Source organism: Postia placenta, assembly GCF_002117355.1.
Source record: "Postia placenta MAD-698-R-SB12 unplaced genomic scaffold POSPLAscaffold_1, whole genome shotgun sequence".
Lineage (NCBI taxonomy): Eukaryota > Fungi > Basidiomycota > Agaricomycetes > Polyporales > Adustoporiaceae > Rhodonia > Rhodonia placenta.
This window is the reverse complement of record NW_020169832.1, coordinates 35,244-58,143: the sequence shown is the minus strand read 5'-3', so window position 1 is coordinate 58,143 and position 22,900 is coordinate 35,244. Positions and strand designations below refer to the sequence as shown.

At 53.3% G+C, this 22,900-nt stretch overlaps 8 protein-coding genes across 8 annotated transcripts; 4 read left to right on the top strand and 4 right to left on the bottom strand.

The window, feature by feature from the left end:
* Nucleotides 1-378: 378 nt before the first annotated feature.
* Nucleotides 379-2,983, top strand: POSPLADRAFT_1128755 (hypothetical protein; the record flags this gene model as incomplete). The annotated part of the gene is made up of 4 exons (XM_024483768.1): nt 379-624; nt 673-1,297; nt 1,353-1,410; nt 1,462-2,983. 4 exons carry the CDS (start codon nt 379-381, stop codon nt 2,981-2,983), a joined length of 2,451 nt encoding a protein of 816 aa, XP_024343580.1.
* Nucleotides 2,984-4,561: 1,578 nt separating this feature from the next.
* Nucleotides 4,562-9,633, bottom strand: POSPLADRAFT_1128402 (hypothetical protein; the record flags this gene model as incomplete). Its single annotated transcript, XM_024483733.1, has 20 exons — nt 4,562-4,860; nt 4,915-5,012; nt 5,068-5,144; nt 5,201-5,488; nt 5,549-5,897; nt 5,953-6,086; nt 6,143-6,173; nt 6,229-6,341; nt 6,390-6,504; nt 6,558-6,674; nt 6,725-6,828; nt 6,888-7,217; nt 7,267-7,482; nt 7,531-7,726; nt 7,778-7,999; nt 8,047-8,142; nt 8,198-8,516; nt 8,566-8,831; nt 8,935-9,364; nt 9,417-9,633. The coding sequence occupies 20 exons, from the start codon at nt 9,631-9,633 to the stop codon at nt 4,562-4,564; spliced, it is 4,017 nt and encodes a 1,338-aa protein (XP_024343579.1).
* A 1,456-nt stretch (nt 9,634-11,089) lies between these two features.
* POSPLADRAFT_1050954 (hypothetical protein) lies at nt 11,090-11,977 on the bottom strand (the record flags this gene model as incomplete). Its single annotated transcript, XM_024480103.1, has 3 exons — nt 11,090-11,515; nt 11,570-11,789; nt 11,850-11,977. The coding sequence occupies 3 exons, from the start codon at nt 11,975-11,977 to the stop codon at nt 11,090-11,092; spliced, it is 774 nt and encodes a 257-aa protein (XP_024343578.1).
* A 446-nt stretch (nt 11,978-12,423) lies between these two features.
* On the top strand, nt 12,424-12,913 carry POSPLADRAFT_1050953 (hypothetical protein; the record flags this gene model as incomplete). The annotated part of the gene is made up of 3 exons (XM_024480102.1): nt 12,424-12,463; nt 12,516-12,573; nt 12,631-12,913. 3 exons carry the CDS (start codon nt 12,424-12,426, stop codon nt 12,911-12,913), a joined length of 381 nt encoding a protein of 126 aa, XP_024343577.1.
* Nucleotides 12,914-13,068: 155 nt separating this feature from the next.
* POSPLADRAFT_1037721 (hypothetical protein) lies at nt 13,069-14,165 on the bottom strand. The gene is made up of 5 exons (XM_024477253.1): nt 14,113-14,165; nt 13,991-14,050; nt 13,885-13,938; nt 13,649-13,831; nt 13,069-13,299 (listed from the first exon to the last, which is right to left on the bottom strand). Exons 1-5 carry the CDS (start codon nt 14,143-14,145, stop codon nt 13,204-13,206), a joined length of 426 nt encoding a protein of 141 aa, XP_024343576.1. The 5' UTR covers nt 14,146-14,165; the 3' UTR covers nt 13,069-13,203.
* Nucleotides 14,166-14,865: 700 nt separating this feature from the next.
* On the top strand, nt 14,866-16,586 carry POSPLADRAFT_1130213 (hypothetical protein; the record flags this gene model as incomplete). The annotated part of the gene is made up of 5 exons (XM_024483932.1): nt 14,866-14,915; nt 14,969-15,072; nt 15,500-15,734; nt 15,797-16,445; nt 16,509-16,586. The coding sequence occupies 5 exons, from the start codon at nt 14,866-14,868 to the stop codon at nt 16,584-16,586; spliced, it is 1,116 nt and encodes a 371-aa protein (XP_024343575.1).
* A 401-nt stretch (nt 16,587-16,987) lies between these two features.
* On the bottom strand, nt 16,988-18,163 carry POSPLADRAFT_1037719 (hypothetical protein). The gene is made up of 6 exons (XM_024477252.1): nt 17,915-18,163; nt 17,776-17,846; nt 17,579-17,713; nt 17,446-17,522; nt 17,238-17,394; nt 16,988-17,168 (listed from the first exon to the last, which is right to left on the bottom strand). Exons 1-6 carry the CDS (start codon nt 18,079-18,081, stop codon nt 17,059-17,061), a joined length of 717 nt encoding a protein of 238 aa, XP_024343574.1. The 5' UTR covers nt 18,082-18,163; the 3' UTR covers nt 16,988-17,058.
* Nucleotides 18,164-20,123: 1,960 nt separating this feature from the next.
* On the top strand, nt 20,124-22,772 carry POSPLADRAFT_1068226 (hypothetical protein). Its single transcript, XM_024482284.1, has 4 exons — nt 20,124-20,380; nt 20,439-21,290; nt 21,346-22,159; nt 22,222-22,772. Exons 1-4 carry the CDS (start codon nt 20,165-20,167, stop codon nt 22,653-22,655), a joined length of 2,316 nt encoding a protein of 771 aa, XP_024343573.1. The 5' UTR covers nt 20,124-20,164; the 3' UTR covers nt 22,656-22,772.
* The last annotated feature ends 128 nt before the right edge of the window (nt 22,773-22,900 follow it).

Here is a 22,900-nt window from a genome sequence, read left to right as displayed (position 1 = left end):
AGCGTTCCACCGGAAGTAGATCGGTTCACATGGCAATAAATTAAAAACCGGAAGTGCGCGTTTTTTGCGCTGTTTCTGGTAGTAATAAACTTGGTATTGTTGAGGGACGGGCTCCTCGTAAACATACCCAAATGAAATTTGCACAGCATTGAGAGGGATCCTAGGCAGTCGCTGCTAAACATGAGGTTAATTTATAGCATCCCGGTCCTCAATCATTCCGCGGCAGCATTATAACATGCGTGAGAATGCCCCAGTCAATATACTGAACCTTGTAGCACTGGACCTGCAGTCCACCTATATCTTGCTCTCAGCCTTCGCGCACAAGAACCCATGTCAGACAAGCTTTCTCCTGTAGAACAGCACGTTCAGGCAGAAAAAATGCCTGCCGAATGCCCCGACCCGGCGACGTCCTCCGACTCCCTATCCCCGAACGGCGGCCCCAGCGACCAATTGAACGTGCAGAAGAAGAAAAAGAAGAAGAAGAGCAAGAAATCTAAGAACACGAAGGACGTTGCGAATGGCGCGACCCAAACGAACGGAAAGGACAATGTCGCAGACGACGACCGCCCGCCCGTGCTCTGCATTAGCAGAAACAAGCACTGGCGGTACATTAGCTCTTATCATGTACGTCTGTTGCCTTGCGCCCGCCTGTTACGCTGACGGAATACATAGGGACCCTGGCTACAATTGCCTCTCGAACTCCTTGAATCTTTACTTGTCCTCAACCTTGACCCCGCGACCCTCTCCGCGTCCGCGTCTGATACCCGTCTCCCTTCTCTCCCCCCTCCAACCATCAGCTCACAAAGACACCGCGACCGTGGATTCGCCGGCCTGGGCGACCATTCGCCGCCTGATTCTCCGCACAGCACATTCGCGAGCCTCCCCCCACCCCCGCCGTTTCCGACACCCAAGCCCGGGAAGGCGACACCGCCGCCCATCGACCCGGGCGTGTTCCGCTCCGTAACCAGTATCCGCCGATTGATAGATGAGGCGTCCGAGCTCTCCGTTCGCGCGAGCTCTGGGCTGTCGGCGGCGGCCCTGGGCTCGATGCGCGGTGCCGGTCCGGGCATGAACTCAAGCCCGTGGGCGACGGCGCAGTCTTTGGGCATGAATCCACTCGGGGAACCTGTAGGTGGGCGGAACGTGGCCATGTCTGCGATGCGTGTGCACAGGCTGCGGGCGTTGGCCGTCCAGAAGCTTGCGGCTGCTTATCGAACGGACGAGATAGCGTCCAGTGTCATGGTCATGCAAGGGGGCAGCGTGTTTGACGACATCGCGGAGCGCGTACTTAAAGTTGGTACGTAACCTGGTATCCACATCTCACAAGTGCGAGCGTTAATTGTGGGCTGCAGACCCACACGATGTGGATGCACGCTATGTGCACTTCTTCCACGAGAAGATACCTTCTCGGTATGTCCCGTCCGTTCGCTTATGGTACATGGGGCGCTGAGTCGTCCATAGACAGCTAGCCGAGTCGACTACGACCAGTCTGCTGGACGAACTGATAGCTGCATATCCTCAACGGCTCGAATTCTACCGCACACGCGGAATTGTACACTGCTTCCGCGACGAATACGCCTCAGCGGTGAAAGATTTCACGCATGCGTTTAGAGAGGCGCGCACGTTACGTCGGGCGAAGGTGGCGCACCGAAACAGCAAATCAAACGAGAAGCAGCGCGGGAAGGGGCACAAGAAGAAGGGTAAGGCAGGTGGGAGCAAGACGCACGGGCAGGCGCTGCCCAATGGGACGAGCGTAGCTATGCCAGACGAGGATGCGCCGACGATCGAGGGGCCGGACGGCGAGCAGCTCTTGTTGCATCCGTCTGTATTACCGGATGCCCCGGACCCGATCGAGCCGCAGTGCCTCTTTCTGCGCGCCGCGGCGTATCTGCAGCATGCGGTGTATCTCATCGAGGACGGGATCTTGCAACTGGAGGGAATACGCAAGATACCGTCCGTGGACGGTGCGGAGCTGCGGCTGTGCTACATCGAGAATGGGCGGTACGGCGGCGTTGAAGTCGGCCATCCCGACGGACCACTCGGAAACAAAGACGGGACGAAGCTCGCCGCGTACAGAGCACTCCTCGCTGAAGGTTTTTTCCGCGAGCAAGTCACTTTACTAGTCAAAAAGAGCATGCGTGATCACGAGAGGTTCCTCGCCCACTTCGATTCACTCGAAGGCGTGCCCAACCCCGCAGTGGGCGAGGATCTTGCCTCGCGCCTCGCGCACGCGTTTGCACTTACGGAGTCATTCCGCCCAGGCAGCCAGGCGCAGCCGCCTCCTGCCGCCGAGTCTCCTGCGACGTTCACGACATATCATCCTCTCCTGGTGGAATCGCACTTCAGCATACTCCTGGGACACCTCCTGCTTGGCGACTTCCCCGGTCTGCTGCCCGCGTTCACGCGCACTGCCGCCGTGGTCGACGGTCTGGAGGGCTATCCTGTGTTCCTCCCTCCGCGCTCTATGGCACAGGCTGAGTTCGTCGAGGTGCTCGAGCGCCTCGCAGGTGGGTGGCGCAATGGCGTCCAGCCGCACTCACTCTCGTCCCTGGGCTCGATGCTCGCACTCGAGGCGCCGCCGACGTTCTCAGCGAAGGCGAAGGAGGTCGACCGTGTACCGTCACCGCCCTCGCCTGACATGGACCGCCTTGCCGCGTCCGCATCCTCCCTCATACTCGGCGTGAATGGCTCCAGCTCGAGTACAACGGTTCACATGTCGCCCGCACCGTCCGGGCGCGAGACACCTTCCAGCGGCACAGAGCGCGTTGACTCAGCGGAGGCGCTGGATTGCGCTCGGATCCTGCTTGCTCCGGTTGCGGTGCGGCTGTGCGAGAAGCTCGAGAAGGCGGAGAAGGAGAAGGCAGCGAACAAGGGGAAGAAGAAGCCGCTGAACATCAATATCCCTCTGCACGGCCCCAGGGTCGAGATTGTGCTTGCTTGGCTTGGGGCCGTGCACTTGCCGGAGCTGGACACCGTGGCTTGATAACTTCCGTTGTCCCTGGTATCCTTCAATATCAAACTTTACATCCTTGGTTGTACTCGTACTGAGCTTGTTTCATGTCGTGGCGTTGTTGTCTGTGGGGTTATCTGATTGTTGGCACCTTATTCCAGTTCAGCCCCACTTGTAGCAAGTGCGCCAATTTCAGCTTTTTGACCTCTTTGTTGTCGACAGGACCTGTTGTTCGGAGCATCTCTGGAATCCGTAGTGTTTCGGAGGGTGTGCCGGACTCGGGACACTGTACGAAAATGAGATGATGACACCTTCTGATCGGCCAGCGTGCGATGTCAAAGGCAAGGAAGGTGGACCAGAGGTCGATTGAAAAAGCTAATCTCGCTGGACGGTGTCCGGAGCAACCCACGGTGGTTAGGTTGCGTGATGAGTGTAGCTTGCATGTTAGCCAGACTACCGCTGGCGGTCTCTGTGTCAGCACATAAGCATGATCATGCGTTGGTGTCTGGGGCATCCCCCAGGTGACCGGGAGCTTGCTATACTAGTGTCATATCGAGGTGACCCACCTTACGCAGGGGCTAGTAAGTAATCGTCGTCGAAGTCGGCCGTGATTATCGGCATCTGCTGTTTTCATAGACGATCCTTACCGAGACGATAAGATAAACACGACCTTCTCCGAAGCGGTGAAGGTTTCATCGTTGTCGACCGAATAAATGCGTTCGATTGAGAGGTATATGTAACCAGGAAGCTTTTGCACGCGGTCCCTCTGGTTATCCTGGATTTTCTGAATCCAGAGCATACTTTCGGTTTACTGTATACACATTCTCATTTGTTGACTCTGATTTATATTCAAATAACATATACTCGAGCACATTAAAACGAGCATCAGCATCGAGGTCTAATATTGGAGTACCTGTAAGGTGGTGTTTTGGACAGCAGACAAGGTAAGGCACCGTGCGTCTTCAACCTTCTTACAATGAAAAGGATAGGAAAAGTGACAGCGACATGCGCCCATCAGTGAGCAATGTGCGTCGTGGTGGCAGACTCAGGATGGCCGCGATCGAGAAGTATAGTACATCAGACGCGATCATGTGACCGTGTTTTGGAATCCCTCAACGAAACGGCCTTGCAAATGATATACAATGAACAATATTAATGACAGTAAACACGAGCTTGCGCGGTGGTAAATACATAATTATCTGTTGTAGTCCCGAATCTGCGTCGCAGGGTAGACAGCTGGAATAGAGACATTATGCAGCACGATGTGGGTAGTGGCGGTAGCAAGTGAAATGGCTAGTACTATCTCCGCACTGTCTCTATATAATCCGGCGTCAAGTCAGTGTTCGGCAATGCTGATGAGGGAGCGGATAAACGAGAGTCTGGAGAGTCGAACATCCCAGCCTTGATGTGAATCACTTCTGGGTGAATGTGAAGAACCTCTCGATATGGAGATTCGCCGTCGGCTTTGAGACTGACGTTCGTCATCGGCACCTCCGTCATGATTGTGTTTCTCCGTCTGTGTATATGATCCCGAATCAAGCCTCGCATACTCCACGTCCGAACCCTGATGAAGTACGTCATCGCAAATATTAGACAAATCTTCAACAAGGTTCAAGTCAGTGAATGTCTGGGAGTACATACTCGGCTGCTCACATTGATGAGAATATAGGCTATCAGGACACCGAAGTCACGCCAGCGATGCGAGTACGAGATGCTGAAGTTCTGAGTGAAGAATATATCCTTCGTACGGTAGGGGCAATAGCCACACGCTTGGCTATCATTTGCATTTGTGAGATAGCCTCCGGCGGTCTCGGCGAATGTGGCCAAATACTGGGAGCAGATCATTCCTGCAGGAGGGTCAACGGTGACGAGTTCTTCAAGGTCACAATGAATAGGCATGCCCCCCGAAGCTACGTCATACGAGACAATTAGCTTTTGGAAACGCCGCAACGCAGATAGCATACCTTGGCCGACTATGCCTTCCACAACATATGTCGAGGGTATAACACGATTCATCCACTGCCACCAGCCCAGTTGTGCGTACGGACGCATGACGCCATCGCTGCACGTTCAAAAATCAGACGAATGGCTTCGACACACGATCAAGCGACACATACAAGAGTAGCATGAAAGCGAATAATGCACTGAAACCGAGCGAAGCTGCCTCAGGAGTGGGTGAGAATGCTCCGACTGCCTAATAAATAACGGGGTGAATCAATAAATCATGTTCCGGTCGCCGATGCTGCTCACCTGGCCCACTGTCGTGAAGTATAGTGGGTATACCACTGCCAACATCAGGTATGAGTAGCCTGCGCGACTAGTCGGGAATCCAACCGTCCAATACCAAGAGATAAAGTACGCTGTCATAGCCAGGATGTTCCAAGGCAGTTCGGCCAATAGCTGGGAGGTCAGAAGCGCTGTCCAATGGTACATGTTGCTGAACCTCTCGCGAAGCTCATAGACGTTGCGCACGTTGATCAACGGTACGAACATCTGATGAGTGAGCGGAGAAGCCATATACGTTGACAAATACACTGTCTGCAAACATCCTCAGCCTTTTAGCAGCGGCATACTTTTGGCACGGATTGAGACGCGTACCCAAAGCTGATTCTGGGTGCCTTGTAAATTGTCTTTAGTGTGGAGAAATGAGAGACCAATTACGATGCCGGCACCAGACGTGAGGATGAACTTCGACAGAAGATACGTTGGGTTTCTCCAATAGCCAGTAAGATTGCGATTCAGTAATGTCGCCAGCTGCGTCCTCCAAGAGACAGCGGAACCACGTGAATAGGACCGAGCAATTTCAAGGGGAATTTTGTTCAGTCTGATGGCATCCAGTTGGGCATGTAGTTTGCGAGCTTCTGGGCAATGGACCCATATCTCATGCCAATCCTGGTTTAAGGTAGATATCGCACTGGCACCAATGGCATTCAAGATATAATCGGCACTGCGAAGATCTGTTCTCAGCTGAACAACCTCTTGGTAAAGACACGGCGACATACGGATTCTCGTCTGGTGTACATGGGCGCGCGCCATGCTTCTCGAAATAGTCAATAATCGTCTTGGATTCAGTGCCCAGTTCTCCGTGATACACGACTTGCCCGCCTTTACGCAACAGTAGCAAGTGATCGAACATCTAGACGACCGCGTCAGCACTTGATCAAGTATATACGAAGCATATCGTGACGTCACCTCAAATACATCAGACGACGGTTGGTGGATTCTGCGCATGCAAGCAATGAGACCTCACTCTCGTCGAATCATGCAATCGTACGTACGTGCATACAATCGCTTGTCCTTTATCAGCCAGATTCCGCAGCGCTCCGACGATGGACAGAGCACCTTGTGAATCAAGGCCTGAAGTAGGTTCATCAAGGAAAAGTAGAGGAGGCTACCGCATCGAGATTAACGTAGGCCTTCATTCAATAATACGACTTACCTTTGCGATCAGCTCGATGGCAATGCTAACCCGTCGTAATTGCTCGATGCCCAACGTGCCGATGATGGCATCTGAGTACGATTCGAGACCGCACATAGTGATGCATTCGGCTACACTAAGATTCGCAATCAGTAAGAGCCCATTGAATTGTATTGGGATTTAACATACTGGTCCATCTTCACTGAAAGTGGCACAGACTGAGACTGACGTAGTTGAACTGAGAACAAGAGAGCTTCGCGCACGGTCGATAAAGGGTAGTGCGTGTCCACCTGTTGGCAGAATCCACTAGTTGGGTGTTAGCGACCACTATAGTAAACCACACTTTGGTTGCATACATTTGGGTCTGGAAGTCCGCCGGGACAGGCTTACCATCCAGAAGCAGATCACCAGTGACATCTCCAGTGGTGGTCCGCTTGGATAAGACATTGAGCAATGTGGTCTGTCGCGAGAGGTCCGTGAGTTAAGCAAAATAGTGACTTAATGGACGCCAATACTTACCTTCCCTGCACCAGATTCCCCCATCAGTGCGACCAGAGATCCTGGTGTGACACATCCGGAGACGTCTTGCAAAAGTTCCCTCCGAGCACCATCAGCTGTGGGTACCGAATACGACAGGTTCTCGAATGAGAATGTGCCACCTCTGGCAGTTCTCGTCGACGCCTCGTGCCCTGTGTCGACATTGGATCGCCTGTGCTGACTGTTTTGCTTACGAGTCGGCTTCTTGAAAAGAACAACCGAAGTCTGGGATGCCGATTCCACTCGGATTTCAGTCATGAGCAGGTAGGTGAGCGTAAAGAAGGTGAAGAAAGCGATCAGGATGCCAACATTCTGCAGAATAATGAGTGTAATCTTCGTGCATATCGTGATTTTTACTTACCCGCCACAGATGGTCATACGAGAAGTCAAAGTTCACTTGCAAATAGCGTGCACCTGAGACAGAGAGGTCGCCAGGAAGAGACCCCACCGTTGTGCACACTTGGTTTTCTGAAGCCACATGCTCATATCCAGGTCCTTGAGGGATGGGCGTAGAGCACGTCGCGGTCAAATCTTCGAACTCGTTGACTGTGACAGCCTCGGTGGCATATTTGAGAGGCTAGCCAATGCATCAGTCTTAATCTCAAGGCCTTATGATCAAACTTACATTTATATAGGTAATCCATTTGAGTGCTCCGATCATCGTAGGCATCGGCAGGATAAACCCCATGTAAAGCACGCTAAACATCATTATAAGTCCTGCCAGTGCTTGAGCCGGAGCCGGGCTCTTAAATGACGTAGCCACGGCACGGAACAATCCCTTCATCGTGAAAGTGATTAGCAGCAATACTAAGGTGAAAGTTCTATTCCCAAGTCAGCACTCGTGAGAAAGATCCGAAAGAGACAAATCTCACATGAACCGTCCGAATGAGTCATGTAAATCAGCCAAGAAATAAATAATAACCGAGAAGAGGCCCGTGGTAAATAAGGTGATCGGAATATCGAGTAGTGTCAGGGAGAGCGAGTCTAAGAGAGGATGGTACATCGCAGCCCTAAAGTGCTTCAACACAATCGGGCGCTGCGAAAAGAGAGCCGGAATCTCGGTTGATGTGGTGAAGGTAACCCAAACGAGGGCGCTGACAGATCGTCAATGAATGGATACAGTCAGGTTGAGGATACTCACAATTGTACTACACTTGAGCGAGAGTAAAGGCTTGAGGTATCGGGGTGGAGATGAGCGTATACGGACCCGGCCATGATAGCCTGTATCATGGAGGCACTGAGAATCATACCTAAGTATCAAGGATAGTTTCGCAATAGAACTGGACGCATACATCAATTGTGTGATGCGCCGGCGTAATGCACCTCGCTCAAGTTGAAGCCTGCGAACAAGGAGCACCCACGCTTGCGTAGATAGTGAAAGGAGGTAGGGACTATCCGCGCCAGTCATGCTGCTATTCTCGGCTCGAGAGCGCTCCTGGAAGATCGCTGCTCGATGAGGCTTCCCGATGCACTCATCTCCATATGCCTCAATGTCGGCCTTGTTGAGTGGACAGATATCAGACTTCCCATAATATCCCGCGAACTCATGGGCCGTCTGAGGGATATAGCGATCGAAGCCAATTTGTGTCTTTCGACCATCCGGATCAGTGACTAAGAACCATTAGAGTATATCTGATGGAAGAACTATTTTATTTCTCACCGGCCACCAAAAAGTCTGCAGTCGTCTGCCTGTTGGTCGGGAGATAGCCCATGTCGACAAAGTACTGCCGCGCGCGAGACGCAGGCCCAAAGTACGCCATTCTGCCCTCGTATATGAGACAAACCTTGTCAAATAGCTCAAACAATGGTTCCCCGGCTTGTTGCAAGGAGACAATGGTCGCTTTTCGCTCATGGTCAGTTACTGAGCGCAGGGACCGCACAAACTCGAGCGCAGTGGAAGCGCTGAGCGTGGCGACGGCATGAGTACTTCGTCGGTGTGAGAAAGATACGCATGCACGTACTCAAGCCCACGAGTCGGACTAGGGACATATCTCAATATGGACTGAGTTCAAACGGTCGAAACACGTACTTGTCCCAGCAACTGATGAGACTTCTTGTCGCAAGACCCTCGCAAATGGACACTCTTTTCTTCTCTCCTCCAGAGATACCACGAATAGCTGCATCACCTACGACCGTATTCCTAACATGGCGCAAACCAAAAGTGGTCTCCAAATGTTCCGCAACCTTCTCCGTGTGATCACGCGGCGACGACGAGTCGGACTGATCTTTTGGCGTCCTTGTTCGTGCCGCGAACCGCAACGTCTGATCCACCGTTAGAGTAGGGAAATGGTAATCTTCCTCGGAGCAGTAATGAATGTCGCCGCGGTAGTGCCGATGCACCTCTTGAGGGCTCAGCGAGTCGTAATGGATATCGCCTTGGACGGAATGAAACTCGGCGTGTTGATTGGCCAAGACTCGGAGAAAGGTACTGCAGCCCGCGCCCGGCCGACCAAGAACCACTGGTCAAGACATGTCAATATATATCATGAAGTATAAAGTTGACCGTCGTACGAAGCATCTCGCCAGGCTTAACGACACCTTCGAAGCCATATAGGAGATCTCGAGTGGCAGGCGATCGCCACTGTTTGATGCGATCGAGGACATTCAGAGGGTTGAGTTTCGACCCCAACGTTGGCTGGTAAATTGTGGACGCTCCGAGCCCCACAACGCGGAGGTATTTGAACATCACCCCGAGTTCCTTGGTGGGCACACTCCTGAATCTTAACATGTTACTAAGTAGCGATAATATTACAACGAGAGACTGAGAGAAAACGTACCGCTCAATAACATCCTCTCGCTGCTTTCTGTAGTCTCCCCCCGGCTCGTTGAGATCGAGTTTAAATGTCACCTCGGAACTCGCAAACGATAATGTGGACAGCCGCTCTGGCGTCGCATAGAATCTGCTGTCATTGATTGTCATGATTTCAAGATTATGAAAATGAAAGAAGCCCTAAGGTAATGAACAAGAATAAAAGTGATGCAGGGGAATATACCGTTTCGTGTGTCGCGCCTTATATACAGAGCGCCGCAGAGGCACACCATCACAACGTTGGCACAGCCGTCTACGCCTGTTACAAAAACACCATCAGTCGGGCATGGGCGCGCTGCTATCAGCGCTCTTGTCCCCGAGTAGATTATCTGATAACTTATTTACCCTCCTCGTTCTCACTCGAATTTGCGTTCTACGTTGGAGTAAGCGGGATTATCGCCAAGGTGGCAAAATTCACCGGTCTATGCTAGCCTCTTCACCTCTATCCGCATGGGGGCTGTGGTTTTACCGGCGGTCATTTGCACTGCAACGGCGTTGCAATGGGCGTCTAATATATCGATGTATGTGTAACGTCAGGAATGCGTGCTTTGTCAGTATGTACTCACCGATGGATCCCTTGGATACAGTGTGAGTACGGGCATTGTTTACTTTACGTAAGCCGGTGTTGGAGGACCGAACGCCATCGATGGTGAAAGGTAGATCTACTAACAAGAGTGGAAGGCCTCCGAGGACTTGAGCCGAGGTAAGACTGTTCGGGTCAGACGGCCACTCGGAGGGCTATGCAGGCGTGCGACGGGTATGCTTCAAGTGCAACACTGCAGCTCACCTAGACTGCGTTCTGCCAGTTACTAGCTGACAGACTCACAGCGACCATAGACATTCAACCAGGCCCAAACGAATGATCGATGTCCAAGGATCGACCAACCTGTTTGAGCACATCAAAGCGCTGTGTGGACAACGCATCGGGCATCTCCATTGTCCACTCCATCACTCCATACTTAAAAGGGACCTGATCTTTGATTTGAAACTCGATTTTCGATTGATGTCGGGAAGGGGCGTCTATTGCAGTACGCTACCGCGAGGTGGCCAAAAAGTAGACGACATTCACGCGGCAACGTGTATAGTCATTGGCAATCGCATGGCGACTCGAACGTGAGCATCCTGAACCCGCTGCTTGATTGCATAATAGGTTCTCTCTGTTGTCTATCACTACCATCATGCCACTGTCATGACAGGGTTGACAGTGAGTCGTAATAACATCTTCACTAAACATATATGAGCCATTGCTGCTCGTTTCGCGACTTGTGACATACCTTAGCACGCTGAAATCGCAAATGCGGCCCCTTGATCCTTCAATATTCGGAGATGTCTTTCGAGCAGCGGACGTGCCTTGCATATCCTCACGCAGATTCCCTCAGTGGTGCTTGCGCTTGGCAGCCTTCATAAGCACGATCTCCTTCCTTGCCTGGTCTGCCACCCGTGCAAGCTGTGCGTTGACAAAAGGTGCGACCACCCACGCCGCACACAACACGACGGGCACCAGGAATGCAATGATTGGCACCACTGAGGCGGGGACAACGCCGAAATACAGCGGCTCGAGGAGCACGACGAATGGCACGGGCTCCGCAGGTGCGGCCGCTGCAGGCGGCCGCACGCCGGTGTCCACAAGACGAATATGTGCGAACATGGTGCGGGATACGGACCGACTCTCTCCGGTTGGGATGTCGGTGGGCATAGGCTCAGGGTTCGCGATTATTTGTGTCGACGTCTTTGCATGAAGAGACATCACGTCGTGGACGCTGTCTGACGAGTAGATGTTTATGAAGAAGTTTGTGGGGGCCTGAAGACGGTCATTACCACTGCGCATATAGACAGAAACGAACGCAGCACGCACCCATGCCGGCCACGAAATCCGCAAGGTGAATCTGGCGTACCGGGACCACTTGTGGTCGGACCCATCCACGTCAAGCACGAGCCATATCTCATGTGGGCACCCAGGGTCCGCATTTTCATCCCCTCGCACATCGTACGCGCATATATGAGCCGGTTCAGTGTATAGTGGTGCAGGTTGAACGTGGAGTATGCGCTCCGGGTTGCTGGGATGCAGCCTCGTCCTGTGCGCAGAGCACGTCAACACCTGTACATCCGTGCGGAATGAAGAGGAACACACTTACCAGTCTGATATTGGCAGCGGAACCCTTGCAACGCTCTCAACTGCGTCGAAATTGACAATCTCGGTGTTGGCGCAGACGGCAGAGAGGGTCACAAGGAAGAACCAGAGACAGCGGCGTAATCCTCGCATTGCCCAATCAATTGGGTTGGTACTCACACCCAATGTCTACAATGTCGTGATCAAGCGGCTGGTGCGCGTCGGCGAGCAGTGATCTCTCGCGTCTACGCGCGTAACTTTGTTGCGGTCATGCGCAAGTCAGACAAGCTGCGGGCGGGCGCTCAGCGCAGCTACCGCGCACATAGCCGAGCACGGGCAATCCAGAATAGGCAAGTCTAGAAGTTCGGTCAGGCCCGCGTCCAGCTGAGCCTCGGCGGAAGGCTGGTCAGCTGGCACGCCTACTCCAACAGCTTCCACTTTCCGAATAATGCAACCATGAACCTACAGATCCGCCCGACTATATATCCACAGGGGCCCGTCTTCGAGATGCCTCCTTACCACCACACCGATTATATCTCCCTCTGCCTCAGCACAAACGACAACGTTTAGACACAGGCGATCTCAGCGTCACACGAGCAATGTCAACACCAGAGGCTCTGATCCAGCATCCACCCGCTAGTGAGTCCACCATGACACCGGCGTTGCAGGCCGATTCGCTCACTCCCCTTAGTGAGAGTTGGTGGGCGCCGTCTGTCGACTACCACACGCCCTAAACCACAATCCTCCACGTGCGTCTCAGGGCAGCTCGCCACTCTCCATAACACTGACGAACATACATCGCACAGGGAGACCAAGTCGCCCTCGCCGCCCGCTGAGGCGCCCAACTACCCGCGCCCGGCACCGCCAGGCGAGCAACCGCCCCCACACGACCCGCAAGAAGACGAGGTGCCCAAGAAGGAGCGTAAGAAGGGTGGTGGCGGCGACGAGCACGAGCGCCGTCTTCAAGAGAGCCTCTACCGCAAGGCTGAGCAGAACCGGCCAAGCCGCGACGGGCACACCGCGAAGAATGTGAACGCGGTCGGCGGCGGTGGCAGGATCGGGCAGCCCGCGGGTCGCACGCTGATGTGAACACATGCTGGTGATGGAAGCTCTGTACGATTAATGTCCGGGGGAACGTTGTTCGGAGAATAATTGCCAATCTGTACCATCTGTATTTGTAAACCAATCTTGCATTTGCTATCGTGTCGCATATCCAAATTGATCGCAAACTTGGGGCTTCCAACTTCCGAGAGAAATCGCTTGCATACGCGCGTCGCATAGGTTATGCATGCTCGTGAATAGGGACATACGCATGGTGCTGTAGTGATACCGAAAGCGAGATGAAAGCAGAATACAGTTCAATGACCACCCAAGGACACCTATGCGACTGCCTTCTTTCCACGCGTCTTCTTCGGTGGTGAGGGCTTCTTCTCCTTTTGCAGTTCGAGGATAGCAGAAGCGCGTGCGAGGGTTGCCTGTTAGAAGATACGTGTCAGTATCCTCTGTATGTACAGACCGCGACTATGAGTAGCGCAGAGCGCGAAGCTAATAAAATCTGTGAGCGCCAAAGAGTCGGGCAACCGCGACGCGCGTCGAACGGGACCCGATAGCGACATGGCGCGTATCTAGCTAGAGTTTGATCGACCCCAAACTGGACCACGTATTCTTGCACATCATGTCCACACCCTACTTTCATATACTCCAGCGGGCTCTAGATGGTGCTAGTCCATCGGCCGCGTAACCTAAGCGCGCCGATGGAGGAAACATAGGAAACACAAAGGAAATATATATATATATAGAACGGAAACTGAAAGAGATACTCACTGTGCGGAGGTCGGGGCGGTAGCCGCGCTTGGCTTGTTTTGCAGCGGCACCGAGGACACGTCGGCTGCCTGAGCGGGGGCGGATTGTCGTCTTGGCAAAACCAGAGCTGACGCTGTGAGGGGATGCGTCCTTCTTGCGGGTGGCGATCTCAACACCGCCCTCGGTGGGCCTGACGTCGATGACCTGGAGAATAGTGTCATGACTCAAGACGCAAGTTGACACCCAGAAACACTGACCTTAGAGTTGGCCAGACCAGAGTACTTGAAGGAGTGGAGGTTGGTGAGGTTACCCTGAGAACGAGGGTGAGTGGATACAAATTTATTATAGCATAAGTCCACGTACCGGCTCCTTGGAGAAGACAGGGCCCTCCTGGACCTTCTTCACCATGAAGGCATTGTTGTTCTGCAGATTTTCGCAGGATTCAGCATGAGAGGGCCCTACTGAACAGGCATGCAACGACGAACGCGGAGGAGCAGCCACTGGAGATCGTTGGACATCTTGACGGAATTGCTAGGCGTATATTAGACGGCGGCAGTGAAGGTGGGAGTGGTGGCTGGGAGAAACTGTGCAGTTGGCGGACCCGGCGAATGCCGCGTTTCCAGACTCCTGTTGTGCCAAACGAGGGAGGCTGGTGGGAGGCGGGGAAGCGATCGAAGTGCCGCTTGGCACGCGTCATGGAGCGCTGAGCAGGCGGGTGCTGCGCGCTGCACCCGGTGGGAGCTGATGCGTGGGCACTAGGAAGGCGCCACTGCTTCGCTGGGCGCCGATCCCGCGCTTTTCCCGACGTGAATGTTCGCCGACGACAAGGCCGCCATGTTCCGCCTCGCCCACCGCGGCCCTGACGTCCTCCCCACCACACACGACCGACTCACCCAGCGCACACCCCACTGGTTGCGATGGCACAACAGACGCTATACCCGCATCGCCTTCTTTGCCCTGGTCGCACTTGCAGTTCTTGCTCTCTTCCGGACCACAAGCACCGCCGACATCGTCCCCTACGTCGAGGACCTCCCCGAGTTCCACATATACCCCCCACTGTACGAAAAGTACCATGCACGAGAACTGCAGCTGCCACAGCATGACCCAGACTTGCCATTACCCGAAGGACGCGAGGGGAAGTACATATGGATGGCGAACCATGTACATGGTGCGTCACAATCAAGCTCGCTCGCTTGGCTGAAACTAAGGCGCTATCAGCCTCTGGGTGGGGTAACGCCATGCAAGAGCTATTGTTGAACTCCTACCTCGCGTATGGGTCAGGCAGATCGTATGTCCCTTGCGGGTCACACAACTTCGTGCCCTCGACTCATCCCTCTGCAGCTTCGTTTTCGACAACTACACATGGAATCGGGACGGTTCCGACTACACTGACTATAATGGCAAACTCATCCCATCACGAATACCGCTATCTGCAATCATGTCAGGTACTGTCGCTTGTTTACTCTTCAAGATCGGAACGTATTTGGCTGTCTTCATCTTTGACCTATCTACCCCGCTGGTGCCCATTCGCCGTGGATGACGATATGGGATTTATCAACGCGTGGTGCACCGCTGCTGACCGTGCGGATAGTGACTAGTCCAACGCTTGCGTATATATGCGGTGCTCATGATTCGCATCTTGTTGGTCGATCTAGCAAGAGATATCACTCATGCTATATTGTCTGCAATGAAGGGACACAATGCTCACTTTGCAAAACGATCCTTGCTATATCTGGCACGACAACATATATACATTTTATCTCGAATGTTGCATGCATTTATGGTCCCTGAGGCGTTTTCATACCAGCGGGCATCCTGGCTGCAACAACGAATCTGCATGTTTAAGTTCCCGCAGCTAACGCCTTCACGCAGGACCCACGATAGGGGGACCTTTCCCACCCGGCGATCCGGCGCCCCGCGCTGTTACCAAGGAATATTTTGATGAAGTTTGCCCGCACCCAACGGTTATTCACAGTGATGAAGTGTCGTCACAACTGCCCGGAGACTCGTCCGCGCAGATGATGTTCGACAAGTGGATAGAGAAACTCAGAACCGCTGACCGCTGCGTCGAGATTGACCGCGACTCGCTCCAAATATTTTCTATCTGGTATGTTCCCGTCGCGCGACCCTCCACGTTTGCGCTCATGTCTTGATATTCCACGCGCACAGGATTTTCGGCTCGAGACGCGTGCTCGACATCTACGACAGCCTCACCAAGTCGCCCATTCTGAGCGACTTCCGCTGGTCCCCGCTCATTGAGTCCGCCTTCGAGACGAACCGGCCCATCTTCTCCCCCGCATCTGGTCTCGAGCCCTACATTCCTGCGCTCCCTTGGTTTGGAGCGAGCTCGAATCCCTACCCACCACTTCCCGGTTTGCTCGTGCTCCACGTCCGGCGCGGCGACTTCGCAAGCCACTGCGAGCACCTCGCGAGATGGTCCTCGGACTGGAACGGATTCAATCAGTTTCCCACATTGCCGGACAAGTTCGAGCGGCTGCAGAGTGCGGGCTGGGGCGAGACCGCACCAGAAAACTTAGATCTGTATATGCGGCGGTGCTTCCCGAGCATTGAGCAGATCGTCGCGAAGGTCGAGGAGGTGCGCGCGACGCCCGCTGGGCGCGGGCTGCGCCACGTTTACATCATGACGAACGGCGCGAAGGACTGGATCGACGAGCTCAAGCGCGCGCTGGGCAAGACGGGGCATTTCAAGAAGGTGTCGAGCAGTCGCGAGCTGCGATTGAGCTGGGAGCAGAAGTACATTGCACAGGCGGTTGACATGCTCATCGGCCAGCGGGCCCAGGTGCTCATTGGCAACGGGGTGCGTGCGGCTTCAGTGTATTCGTTCGACCGGCGATGGCTGACCATGCCCACGTGCACACAGTTTTCGAGCCTGACGTCGAATATCGTCATGATGCGCATGGCAAATAATCTCCCACCGGAGTCGAATCGGTTCTGGTAGGCTCGTGTCGTGTGTTGCACGCTTTTTAATGGTTATCCTGCGTACACTCATACCCTGCATGATGATGGTGATCCCTGTATTCTACGACACCCAAATGACACTGCGACGACTATGATACTCTAACTGTACCTTCCCTGAGCTACCACTTGATCCCAGCGAACAGTGCTTTGGTTCCGGATTTCTAATTAGACTAGTTCCCTCATCTCAAATTGATTGTCAGGCACAATGCGACGGGTTTCATATGAAATCATGAACGAAGTCAATGGTGCACGACCATCAACCATTAGTAGGTACTTATAAGTGTCTGACTCATCACGTTGAAAGGCTGGCATAGGGCAGTGCTTTTGCATCTTATCATGCCATCTACATCATTGTCTCTCACGCATCATCAGACCAAAGATAACATTCCAATCGCAATATATTCCCAGCCTCAGTGTCGAACACACAAAAGTAAGAAACAGCAGCGCTACCCTCAATTTGCAGACTCCTTGGCCTTCTTAGCCGTCTTGGACGCTTTGGCCTTCTTAGCTGATGCTGTGGACGAGCTAGAAGCCGTGGCCGATGCTGCGGACGAGGTAGCGGCCACAGCCGAAGCTGCAGACGAATCAGCAGCCGCGGACGATGCCGCGGACGAGCTAGCAGCCGAGGATGCTGAGGACGACGAGGACGAGCCGCCAGTGACGCCCTGTGACGTCTGACCGGCATTCTTAGTGTCAGTAGCGATGTTGGTTGTCAGCTTCCCCTGCTCAGTAGCGAGCTGGCTCTCCAGGTCTGAGGTGTCGGAGCCAGAGGCTTGCGCGACAGCAATCTGGACAGGATGTCAGTATAGTGGTGTGGGAGCAGGGTGGACGGCACTGACCTTGATGTTCAGAGCCTGGACCTCACCGGTCAGCTTGAGCACCTTGTTCTTGATCTTGCCATTCTGAAGCGCAGTCGCTGTTGAAAAACGGTGAGCAAACAGCCAATTAACTGGTGATGAGTGATGTAATCACCCGCGTCGCCAGATGCAGCGTCAATCTGAGGGTCGAAGTCGTCCGTTTCGGCGGACTCAGCGGCCTCACGCATCGTGTTGATCGTCTCAACAGTGTCACTGTCAACGGTAGACAGGTCCACGCCGTTGAAGGGATCTGCGCATCATATCAAGTATTGAGCTTCACTATAACGATGACTTATGGTAGACACGACTGACCGACGAAGACAGCGTTGGCCTCAGCCTGCGCGTTCCCAGCCACACCGTCCGAGATCTGGAAATCAGCGTAACTGCAACAACAATCCGCAAGTAAGAAACCTGTGGATTGCGCGAAAGCAGAATGGGAGACACTACGCACGCTTGGTTCGCGAAAGAACCGGCTACGAACGTGGTACCATTGGCACGCTTCTCGACCGCGTTCAAGTCCAAGCGCGGAATTACTACGTTGGAGATAGGTGCAGCGAGAACACTGGCCATGCCAATGACCATGGGTGCAAGAACAGCGAGGAGATTGAAACGGGCCATCGCTTGAACAGATAGGAGACGATTGACAACGGGTTCGGTGAAGGACAGGCTAGCTGTTGAAGGAATGATGGATTGGAATGAACCGGAAAGAAGACCAAGCCCTCAAGACTGGTACGAGAACGAGCTGAAAGGGACAAGAATAGGGAAAAGGTGAGCATCGAGCGACTGCATTTATACCTCCCTCAGTCTACTGGTGGTGTCTTGGCATCATGCACGCGTAATTAGCGAGCGCAAGGGCTCGTCTTTTCGGCGTAAGTCGCAGCCGGAGACGCGCTGCTCGGCACTCTCAGCTCTGGCAACGAAGAAGAGGATGATTTTCCGAGTCGCTGTTACCATGACAGTCATGCGCGGATGTAGCCGCTGTAATCCGTCCTTGCGCCGTAGATCCATGATATAATTGTTGAGCAATCACAAGTTTGTTATAGCAGGGTAGAAGCACACCGCACGCAAAGCGTTTGTCCAAGCTGGAAAGATGGGCGACAGTCGTTGCGCATGCTTGAAGGAGCAGGCCAGGATCTGGCGCTAGTACGTACAGATTGATCTTCCTGAGGGGGCGTCAAAGGTTAGGGTTCTGCCCGTCGCAACCAAGGACAACTGCGTACATCTGGTGTAGGCCAGACACTACTAGACGTTATGGCTTTTCGGGACCAACCAAGAGCAAGCCCTGCGTGCAGATGACTTAATAATAAATACGCAGTGAAATGCAGTTGCGTTTAACCCCACTCATTACCACCAGGAACCGGAGACCTATATGCAGCGATTAACACTGTGCCCAACACAAATAACAATTACAGCTGATTCCATATCGATAGACCTACCCGAGAATATTTGTGCGTACGCGGGGTCAATGCGATATTCGGAATCGACGGTCGGGACCATGGTCCCGACCTGGCTGGCCCGGCAAAGTATCGTCAGAGCCATAATCCAAAGTGAGCTGTTTATTCCAGGGCCCGCCTATCCCCGCCCGAAATCTGCTTACGCGCGTATTGAGTTCAACAGGTATACCGATATGGAATTAGCTACAAGACGCACTCTGCGATATGCATCATGAGCTGCGGAATGCTTGACGTCCTTAAATGTGGGCTTAGTGAACCTATTGGTCCGATCCGACTGCTGCGGCGCTGATGACCTGGTAGCCTAGGAGCTTGAGAACTGTGTCTGGATGTAAGTTCGTTATTAGCTTGCTGTATCTGAAAAGGGACTCTCCACAGACTCAGTCGACAGTTGGTGCGAGAAACAATCAATCATTCGACCGGCTCTCTCTCAAGGCTTGTTAGACGCCAGTGAATGAGGCGTTGAGCATACCTGGGTGTGCAGTTTGCTGCACCAGCCATTTCATCGCTCGCTGCCGTTAGAAGGATTCACCATGTTGATGCGGTCAACTCAATCACACTAGTATGAGCTATTGTTGGCAGCACATAAGTAATGGATGCACGACTTTGTCTTGTCATAGAGTCAACACCCTAATTGTGGTTAGGGTTTAACTGGCCCCATTCACATCATCCTTCGCTACTCCCATGCACAACTTCAGTCCAGCTTCAAGCTTCACTACCGGCTGCATCAGGTTACTGACGAAAGTTTTCAGATGTGACTGGCAACTTCTTCAGATGCAACTGGCACGAATCAGGTGGGCATCGCCGCATCGACTTGCCACCCGACGCTGCTCACGTGCCGAAGACATCCCGAAAGGGCACAAACGATTGCCTTGATATATCGAGGCCTTGGGTCGAATGCGTTGCATAAGCCCTGTACTCATTACCCCCGAATTTCCGGCGCATAATCGAAAGGTGGTCAGGACCCTGATCGCGGAGAGGAGATTGGGCGCTCATCAGCATGCGATGCCCGATTTGGGCGCGCTTGTTCCCGTTTAGGACGGGTCCCAAGCTCGAAACAACGGCTCGAGTTCGTGCGATCGCGTGGGCTGCAAAATACAAGGTACGCTGTGGCTGCGAAGTCGCCCACAGCGCAAAACATGGACAAACCTACTCCTTTCATGTAAGAAGGTACGCTGAGCCCAAGCAATGCTCATCTCCTTCCCTCGTCCGCACCCCATCGTAGAGTCCGTGCAGGTCACCCTGGCAGAATGTCCTTCTTCTCTGGCTCCTCCGTCAGTAGTTTTTATCTGAGAAAAATCAAACGTGCTCGTGCAGCTCAAGAGGAAAAGATCTATGACGACCTCAGCATACCGGGGAGCTGGTATCCTCCTCCACCATGTTATCTCACGAAGCTGCCGAATGATATTCTCGTGGACCAAGTGTTCAGCTACTTGGAGGTCATTGATATCATCCGTTTGCGGCAGGTACGTGCTGCCAAATATCTTGTGCCACTCGTGTTGAGCTGAATCCCTCGTGCGTTAGGTCTGCAAATTATTTTATGACCTTACACATCACGCCGTTCTGTGGAAAAGGCTCTTACGATGGGCCGGCGTCCCAGTCCCTCCTTTACCGCCCACCTCCCGCCACACGATCCCTCATATGAGCGGCATTGAAGTCGAGCGGCTGCTTCTTCGTGCAACATCTCTCGACCGGGTCTGGAACTCCACGGAGCAGATGCCCGCCAATGTTTACGACTTCAACGCTCATCATCAAATTCACTCAATGTTCATTCTCCCCGGTGGACGCTACCTCATCGCATCTACATCTGACAAGGCTGAGAGCAGGTGGTCTATCGTCATCTACATGATGGACCACCGCGTCAATGAGGTTGTTGCGCTCGCAAAAACCTTCGTGAATACGAAAGCAATCCACATCAACGCGCGCTACATGACCATCGGCGGCGTCCGGTCCATTGTCATCGCGTACGTCCGCCGCGAATTCCTGCGCCACAGGCACAGAAAGCAAGGTGCCACACCAATCGACGTCTCCCAATACAGCGGCGACCACGAGATCCTGGACCCCGAATTCCCGCTGAAGTATGAATGCAATGTCGTTTCCATCTCTCTCGAGCAGCTGGAAATACTTGGCGACCCTCGCGTCACAGCTGGCTCGCCTGAATTTATTAAGCATGCACTTTCCCAGGAGTCGCCTTTCCGACTGCTAACGCAGATCCGGAGCGAGAGTATCTTGGCTCACCCCGCGCTCGATGTAATCTTCGGCTCACCGTACCTCGCTTTGATGAAGCAACCGGATATGATTATGTTCAAGAACTTGGATGGGGGTCAAGCGTCGACGCTGATCATGCCGACCCACCAGATTTTCTCTGAGCGTCATGTAAGCTATGTCCCGTTTGTCCTTTTGATGAAGCGCTTAATTTTCCGTCTCATAGGAAATACGGACGATGGCTATCCGACTAAACCCGTTACAGGGATCTGTCGTGGTTCTCCGCCGCATGATTACACCTCATCCTCAATACCATCCCCTTACTCACAAGCAGGTGTTCCCCCAGTTCGCCGAACAATACCATGTTATCCCTTCTCAAGACGAGCCTGTGAAGGCAGAACGGGGCGCGTTTGAGAGCGTGGTGATTAGCGATGACGCTGACGTTGTAGACGTGTATATGACGGACCACGGAATGCGAACGTCGGATGATGAGTCCGCCATTTCGACTCTTTACAGCGCTGAGGAGGCAAAGGTCCCCCGTCCTATCGTCATCTACTGGAAGCTTCGCGACGGTGCAATGCTCAAAGGCACCATGTTTCCGCGGCGCACTGTCCTTCAACTTCCACCGACACCTCCTGGCTCGCAGGGGCCTGTCCACAATCTGGTCTCCTATAGCTATCATGTCGACGAAATCGACGGGGTGCGCGCATTCTTCCCTGGCGACGACCTCCGATACCAGCCGCTTGTCGGCACGATGCGCGGAATTCTGTACAAGGTGCCAAAGGACGACATAACGGACACTCCGCCGGTTGTCACTATAGCGCGACACATTGATCCGGAGGCTTATGATCAGCACATGTCGCAGACGACTACCGACGAAGACATGGAACTTATCCTTGCTGAAATTGAACTGCCAACACAAGTCGACCGAGCGTCGATCGCTGCAATGGCATGGGACGAGACGATCGGGAGGCTGGTCATTGCGCAGACAAAATTCTTCTGGGTGACTGTGCTCGATTTCGCGGCTGCGCCGAAAGCCGGTAAGTGGCGTGCTATCTTTTCTCGGTCGCCGTCGTAGCTAATGCTGATTGTGTCGGATTAGACAAAGACGGAAGCAGACTACCGTTTGCGCCGTCGATCAACAACGATCCCAGTGAAGTGTTGGCGCCATTGCCCGATTCTATCCTTCCTCCACGTTCAGCTCTGAACGAATACGACGAGAGCGAAAAATGGCAGGGTTACAACAAGGACTTCGTTTATAGGGACTACAAGGACATCGGTGGATTGCTGCAACGCGCCAAAGACTGGGCAAAAGAGGACGCTGATAACCAGGAGCCCCATGCAGTTCCGGAGGATGGGCCATCACAGGATGTCATGGACGATATTCGCGACGATGATTCAGTCCAGGGCGCTAGGGACAACGATTCGGTTCAGGGCGTCAGGGACAATGAAAATATGGCAACGCACGTAGATTCTCGCAACGGCGAACACGAACAAGACATCCGCGACGACGAGTCGATTCTCTCCTACGTATAACGCTCACTCGCAGACTACATATAGACAACTCTTTCCCTTTGTTTACATTATTACGTTGGTCGCAGAACTATTGTTGTTAATTTGTAATAATTGATCTCTTCGTTTCTTACTCTCACTATCATTCGATCTGCCGTGGGGCTCAAGAAAGAAGAATGCATAAGCACTTTGCGAGATGCACAAAACAACAAATACGCTGTATGTGTCGTAGTTCTTCTCTGAAGCACGTTCCTGAGCATTATCATCAC